Source organism: Panicum virgatum, chromosome 1K, assembly GCF_016808335.1.
Source record: "Panicum virgatum strain AP13 chromosome 1K, P.virgatum_v5, whole genome shotgun sequence".
Classification (NCBI taxonomy): domain Eukaryota; kingdom Viridiplantae; phylum Streptophyta; class Magnoliopsida; order Poales; family Poaceae; genus Panicum; species Panicum virgatum.
The window spans coordinates 39286283-39294486 of NC_053136.1; the positions used below are offsets into that span (position 1 = coordinate 39286283).

At 44.5% G+C, this 8204-nt stretch overlaps 1 protein-coding gene across 1 annotated transcript; it reads left to right on the forward strand.

Moving 5' to 3' along the window:
* On the forward strand, window positions 1–6234 carry LOC120706910 (AP2-associated protein kinase 1-like). Its single transcript, XM_039991664.1, has 8 exons — window positions 1–176; window positions 1368–1896; window positions 2247–2412; window positions 2494–2544; window positions 2840–3022; window positions 3151–3247; window positions 4793–5478; window positions 5560–6234. The coding sequence occupies exons 2-8, from the start codon at window positions 1433–1435 to the stop codon at window positions 5917–5919; spliced, it is 2007 nt and encodes a 668-aa protein (XP_039847598.1). The 5' UTR covers window positions 1–176; window positions 1368–1432; the 3' UTR covers window positions 5920–6234.
* Window positions 6235–8204: the final 1970 nt, after the last annotated feature.

The following is an 8204-nucleotide window of genomic DNA, read 5'->3' on the forward strand; positions in this document are numbered from 1 at the left end:
CACGGCTCCAACACCACTTCACGTCTCGGCTTTTGCTTCCTTCCTCCCTCCTTCCCTCCAGCCTCCAGGGGCCTAGCAACCGGGTACTCCGGGGCGCCGAATCTCCAGACGAGATCGCGCCCCCGCATCCGACGCCCCCCGGCGCGCGGGCGCCGCTCTCCGCCTCCGATCTAGAGGTGCGCCTCCTTGCCGAGATTCGACGAGCTTTTCGCGGGATTCGCATGTCGTGGGTGTACGAGGGGCCGGCGGCATTGGGGGTGGTTAGATTCAGTTGCCTGGGAGGGATCGGAGCCAGACCTGCATTTTCGCGTGGTAGGGAGGGCGATCGTTTCCGTTGGCTGTGGGAATGCGCGCGGGCTCGCGGTGATCTGCCACTCGCGCTGGAGCTATGCGGGGGGAAATTTTGGTGGGTTTCAGTATGACAGTATCTCTGTAATCTGGCCCGGGGGGCACGAGCTTTGGGTTGGCTAGATTCCATGGTTTTGGTCCTTTTTCGGAGCAAGCATATAGCGATTACCCCGAGATCGCCTGATCTGAGCCCGAGAACACTCATATGTGGGCGTCACATGGTCCTAGCTTTAGCAGTACCCAGTAGCTGCACCTGAATGCACGGGCATTAGTGTTCCCTGAGCTATTGTAGCTTACGGGCATCATGGTTGTTTTAGTGTTGGACTAGCAGCAAGGTGGTTTAGGTGTAATTACTAATTAGTTCCACCTGTATTGCGCGATTGGTTGCAGTGGATTAAGTCCATCCTGTTTAGATGCGTGTTGTGATTTTCCAGGGTTCAGTCAGCAGATCATCAACGTAAGAAGTGGAATTTTTGTCCAATAATTCTAAGGCTGGCTTATCACTCCATAGAATCAAGCCATTCTGGAAGTGATTATTCAATAACAGTTTGGTGTGTTGTGATAATGTTCAGAGGGGAGCAGAATCCTCAAATAGTAATTGTGCTAGGTTGTGGGAGATGGATTTGGATCACGTTATTGTAATACTACTTGTTATGCCTGTGCTTGATAGTGCTTCATCCACAAAACTAAGTGGAGACATCACACTATTAGATAGGTTTACAAAAAGGGGGTAAAATTTAGCTTTGGAGTATCAAGTTAATGATTATTTTCCATCTTTGGGGCTCTGATAGTAGACATGGCTTTATCTGGTACTAATGGGCGCACATAGTCAAATATCTTGCATACATCTATCTCCATGCAGAGGATCACGATCTGCATTTCATACGAGTGCAGACACGAAACTGGTAGCTTTCTTTGGACAATTTATTTCATGAGTGGCATTTTTTTCTCAATGATATTCCATTTACTTTTTGTGCGTATATCAAAATTTTCATTCTGTTGTCTTTTGGTTTACACAGGAACATTTGGCGAATCATTACAAAAGAATTGAGATTTCATTCTATCTATCTTGGGTGTTACAATAATGTGGAGGCTCAATCCCTTTGGGGGGAAAGCACAGAGTGGGTTGGAAGGTCGGACCATTGATGTTGGAAACGTGAAGATTACAGTACGAAATGCCATTGCACAAGGAGGTTTCTCTTGTGTATATCTGGCATGTGACACAGTACATCCATCAAAGTCGTACGCATTGAAGCACATTATTTGCAATGATTCGGAATCGCTTGATCTTGTCATGAAGGAAATCCAGGTTATGAACCTCCTCAAAGGGCATCCTAATGTGGTTACACTTGTTGCGCATGATGTTTTTGATATGGGCCGCACAAAGGAGGCACTTCTTGTGATGGAGTTCTGTGAGAAATCCTTGGTGAGTGCAATGGAAAGCAGAGGTAGTGGTTACTACGAGGAGAAGAAGGCACTTCTAATTTTCAGAGATGTCTGCAATGCTGTTTTTGCGATGCATGGACAGTCAACACCGATTGCACATAGGTACTTTGTAGTCTTTATTTATACTGTTATGTTTCACTATACAGTTAAGATTTCTGAAATTAATTAGCAATTATGGCACACTAGCAAATTGAGTGTTGTAATATTTTTATTTTCTTTCGTGTGCCATATTTGTATGTTGCTAATATTCTGGGCTGGATTGAAATTTATGTACCATATAGCATATGTGCCGTATTAGGTGGACAAAAATTATTTGCAAACAGTTCTTTGTTGTACCAATGTGTCGAAATTAGGCGTGAGGGGCTTGTTTGCAGTTGCTAAAACATGTTATAAAGTTACGAGCATGCATCAGCTACTCACAAATGGTTAAACTTCTTTGCCATGTCGTTCAGGGATCTGAAAGCTGAAAATATTCTTCTTGGATTTGACGGTGCATGGAAAATATGCGATTTTGGAAGCACGTCAACAAATCATAAATGCTTCAGCAAACCAGAAGAGATGGGAATTGAGGAAGATATCATTAGGAAACATACAACCCCGGCATACAGGGCCCCTGAGGTAAATGAGCAGATATATACATGATGGATTAAAATTAAGAAACTTTGTATAATCTCTAATAATGACATGATGGGTTTTCAGATGTGGGATCTCTACAGAAGAGAAGTTATTAGTGAGAAAGTCGACATTTGGGTGAGTGCAAAGCATATGACCACGTGGCCTTTAGGATGCATATCTTCAAACCTTAAGCAAACCAATGACATATCATGTGCTATTCTTACATTAATTATCAGAGATAGGCAAATTAACTTCGTAAAAAGTTAACGCATATTTTTCATGTTAATTGTAATTAGTGATTCCGCTACTCTAATGTTTTGGTTCCTATGCCATATATTATTTAACATTAATCATGTGGCTATTTGTCTTGCACTTCATGCAAAATATGGCTGAGTGAAGTCATTTGACTTTTTTTATTTACCATTGGCAGGCCTTGGGATGCCTTTTATATAGAATATGCTACTTCAAGTCTGCATTTGATGGAGAATCCAAGTTGCAGATACTCAATGGCAATTATCGTATCCCTGAGCAACCCAAGTATAGCACTGCTGTCACAGGGTTGATCAAAGATATGCTGGAAGCCTCTCCAAATTCCAGGCCAGACATTACGCAGGCAAGAGCTTTGATTGATTGGCCATTCATCTCCATGATACTAGGTTAGTCATAGACTGTTGCATGTAGCTATAGGATTCAGACAAATAGTTTTTCTTTGGCTTATGTTTTAAGTTGTATATTTTACAGGTCTGGTTTTGTGTTAACGAGCTACTGCCGCTGGAGTTACAGAAAAGATTACCTGATGGACCTTCATCAGCCATTTCCATGAGTTTGCAAGATGAAGGTGATGTGCTAGAAGAATTTTTGTCTGTCCAAGTAGGAACACAATTTATTGATCATGTGTGGTTGCCATTGATTTGCAGTACTGCCTGAATAATTTGTAGATAGAATGGGGATAAATCTTAATTCTGTTTGCTTGTTTGACAACTCAAATGTCCACTTATTGAATTTCAAAGGACCACTTGGGGACAGAAAGATAGTGCGAGTTATGTGTCTGGGTTGGGGGATTGGAAGGGGCACACGATATGTTCAGTAGGTTGCCATGGACAGGCACGAATAATTCTTTCCCACCCTTTATTGATGATCTACGACAGCCAAGGAACTAAATTGGATCTAACCTAATAGATAGAAACTAACCCCCTGTAATAGACTAAGTTAAGTGGTAAGCAACTAGTTATGTTACGGATGTGGACCTGCTGATAAGATATTGTATGCTCTATGGATATATCCATGCATTTATATTTTTGGCATATTCCGTTATGTCAGGATAAAAATCATTTTGTGAAGCTTAAACCAGTCAGAGTGACATGAAGAACTTGGTTCTAGGAATTTTGATTGAAGCAAAGCAGGATTTGCATATCTTCAATGAATAGCCCTTTTGTGTCCTTATTTTTGCAGGAACTTCCTTTTTATTTGGGAGAACCTAACATGATTTAGTAATCTAAATACCTAATTATTACTACAAGAATTTGATATAATAACATAAATTGGTACAGCTTTGATAGATAATTGCGGTACGGTTGGAAGCCAGACTCTACGTCAGGTCCATTTTCCTGCACTAGCGGGTTTTCACAAGAATTTATGTGTACATTGGTTATTTGGTTACCTTATTATCCTATTCAAGTATTTCTTATTTCTGTGGCCTGGCCTCCGACTTTGGTAATTAGTACATATACTCTAACCCCCTCCTATACATTGTTATTTTGAATGTTGTATGCCCCTTTTCAAATGTAAGGCACAGTTTGATCTGGTGTGGTTTCCATTTTCCAAGATTACATTTTGACCATTAATAATATATTATACATCTGTATTGTTCAAGACTATAAAACTGACATCATATGAAAGTACCTTAAAAAATGTATGCACTAGTAGAAAATCTGTATGATATGATGGACATATTCTGAGGCTGATTGTTAGTAAGATTGAACAGCTTGAATCATGGGTTGTGTGTGTGCCTTGCAAAAAGAAGCAGAGGGAGTATCATACATCATAGTATAGTAATTTTTGGATTTTTCTCTTTTTTTAGTAGGGAACTTTTACCTTGTTGATCTTAAATTTAATGATTATGAACATTCCTTCATAGCAATTGCCATCGTCCTACCATCATTCCCTTCTCTAGGATATCAAACTGTTGTGCCATGTTTCCCTGCTGCATGCAGTGTTCTATAACCATCATTTACAACTTTAGCCTGATTTTAGATCCTATATTTCTGCAAGAAAGTGTGATTATTGGGCAAGGCCAATACCAATTTACTATTTTACCATTGTATTTCTGGATATGACTAGCCATGTGATATTTATTTGTTGATAATCTATTTTGTCTGTGTAGGTGCTCATAAAAGAACACAAGTGATGCCTAGAAGGAACCCTCCTCCGCCTCCAAGAGAGCAATCTAATAGTTCTTTAACGCATGGAAGCTCAAGGGCAGGAGATGCACCTTTAGGTGCATTTTGGGTGACACAGCATGCACAAGGTGTTCAAGCTGCGGATAATAGGAAACCTCTGTTTGATGAGGAGCCAATTAAACCATCACTGTCATCAAAGCAGAACCAAAGCAGGATGGACACTGGCATCTGTATCCCTGGGGATAGGCATGGTCATTCTGGTCAATCGTCACGAGCAAGTAAAGCACCAAGTAACTCTGTGCCCAATAATGGATTCACAGGTGTCTCTGACACAAATTTGTTCACGGAGACACAAAGTTCTGGGAAAATTAAAGCAGACCAACCTCAGCCGAAACCAAAATGTGAAAAAGATCCATTCAATAGCTTTGTTGCAGATTTTGATACACACAATGCTGGTAAGGCATCTGAACTTGAACTTGAAGTGTCCAGGCTGAAAGAGCAGTTGAAGAAAACCGCATTGGAGAAGGATGAGATGACAGCCAAGTATGAAAAACTATCTGCAATATGCCGATCGCAGCGTCAGGAGATCCAAGAGCTGAAGCGCACTCTTGCTGAGACAACACCTCCGTCAAACAAAGTCAGCTCAAGGACACAAGACTCTGGATCTCAGGTGATTCCTCGACACCTATGTCTAATACAACATATTGTGTAGTCCTGTGTAAGCATCTTACCTTGAGATTAATTCATGCAGCGAAAGGAAAAGATTGAAGGAACGGTGTGGGAGCTTGAACAAGGAATGCTTGCAAGCAACTCTTCGCCAGCCAATTCTGATGCCAAAACATGGCAGGCATTCCCGGACACAAAGGCCCAGGCTCGACCAAAGGTCAATCATGCAACTAATGGGAGGCAAAACCTAACCAGGAACACAAACCCAGGTCCTTCTCCTGATGCCTGGGGTTTTGGCACCGATAATTTCAGAACGTCAGCAGCAGCAGTAAACACTGCTACTCAGATCAACAACAGGGCTGCTGGTCAAGGGAGCTCCTCCCAGAGATTTAGTGCTGGAGTGGCGAAGAAAGTGGAGCAGCCATCTGGATGGGCTGGTTTTTAATGTCACAGCGACATATGGTAACCATCATTCTTGTTTGAAATTTGCCAACTGCCCTACGCCGCTGCTCCTGCTCTTGCAGATGGACGGGGCAAGCTGCTGATCCTTTCCTACTAAAGGGGTTTGACATTGGTAATCTTTAGTGTGTTCATCGTTTGTTGAGCCAACTTAGACGTTGATTCATGCGATCATCTGACATTACCCTGTTAATAAGTAAATATTTACAGTGCTGTACGTATTTCTTTGTATGAAAGTATGACCATGTATTGACTGACTGCTCTAGCAGTATCAATGCCAAGGTATACGGTTCCATGCGCTGCTCTTTTTGCCCCTCTTTTGAGATGAAAGCCTGAGAGGCTGAGACTGGGGAGCTAGGGAGCAACAGTCGTTTCCAACGAAGGAAAGCTTCAGTCATTTCACGATCATATCAAAAAGTCCTTTTGAATGACTTTTCAAATGTGTTTGAAAACCTCAAAGATGATTTGATGGTTTTTGGAGTGAAGTAAACGACACGTTTGGTTAGATTCTTCTCTAACACATTTTTTTTACCAAGGTAAACTAACTTGTGATACTTCTGTAGAAAAAACATGTAACCTTAGGCAAGAAACATAAAGTCTGATATGTGGGACAAGGATGAGGAAGTAGACAGACTGAGTTTGTTTTAGATCTTAGAATCGCGGAAAGCTAATACCTTTTTTTTTAAAAAAAAAAACTGGAAAGCTAATGTCTACTATTTGGCAACACGGATCCTATCTTATGTCGTATTTCTCTTACATACGGCAGAATTGTCTGCTTACTCAGTCCTGGCTATTTATATATGGGCTATGTAGGAGGCCGTCCGGTCCGGCCCACATAAGGAGTTTAAATGCCACGCCCCATACGGAACATGAAGTGAGCAGCAAGCCAGCGACAAACACCTCCCTTGCCGCCAGGGACTTCCTCCCAGATTAGTACCACACCGCTTCCGGAACCACGCAGCGGCCAGCTTAAATATTCGCTCGCCCACGCTCGCGTCAGCCAGGCACGGTTGCGCGTGCCTGTTACTCCAGCTGGGAGGGCTAAAGAGTGTGTAGAAGGGGATGTGTGTTTGAGCCCGTGTTTTTGTGTTGTTGGGCCCTTTGCCGAGGAGATTGCCGGCGGGCCGTTGTTGAGGTTGTGAACCTGGGGACGGGGCTTCAGAGAGAGAGAGAGGAGGTGACGGGGCTGCCGATTAGGTTGTGTGGGGCAGGCTATGGCCCGGGAGGCCGGCTTTACCGCCGGCGGGCAAAAAAGGGTTGGGGATCGCTCCAGCCGGAGCCCGGTATGCGCCGCGCGGGGCTTCCACGGAGTTTGGGCGGCAAGTGCGCGAATCGCGCTTTCTGGGTTGTCGCCGGGCTGTGAGCGAAACACGCGCAGCCCACCAGACCTTTCGAGCCCTGCCATCGGTTGCGCGTGCCTGTTACTCCAGCTGGGAGGGCTAAAGAGTGTGTAGAAGGGGATGTGTGTTTGAGCCCGTGTTTTTGTGTTGTTGGGCCCTTTGCCGAGGAGATTGCCGGCGGGCCGTTGTTGAGGTTGTGAACCTGGGGACGGGGCTTCAGAGAGAGAGAGAGAGGAGGTGACGGGGCTGCCGATTAGGTTGTGTGGGGCAGGCTATGGCCCGGGAGGCCGGCTTTACCGCCGGCGGGCAAAAAAGGGTTGGGGATCGCTCCAGCCGGAGCCCGGTATGCGCCGCGCGGGGCTTCCACGGAGTTTGGGCGGCAAGTGCGCGAATCGCGCTTTCTGGGTTGTCGCCGGGCTGTGAGCGAAACACGCGCAGCCCACTTCGTGGAGCGTGGGCTTGCACACTATCCCCTCCTACACACTCTTTTGTTTCTCCCCATTTTTCTTTTTATTTTATAACCCAGCGAGCTGCCCTTGCTCGTCACAGGGGATAGAGGTGCACCACTCATCGGCGGCTCTTAATTTCGCCCACCAGACCTTTCGAGCCCTGCCATCCACTGCCCCTTCTCAGACAAGCTCAGCAATCCCCTCCTACACACTCTTTTGTTTCTCCCCATTTTTCTTTTTATTTTATAACCCAGCGAGCTGCCCTTGCTCGTCACAGGGGATAGAGGTGCACCACTCATCGGCGGCTCTTAATTTCGCCCACCAGACCTTTCGAGCCCTGCCATCCACTGCCCCTTCTCAGACAAGCTCAGCAATCCTTCAGTTTGTTGGGTTCAGTTCACTGCACTATAGCTGGGCGGCAAGGGACAAGGCAATGTGTGATGTTGCAAAGACATGTCTGCAAGTATGATTTGGATGAGATT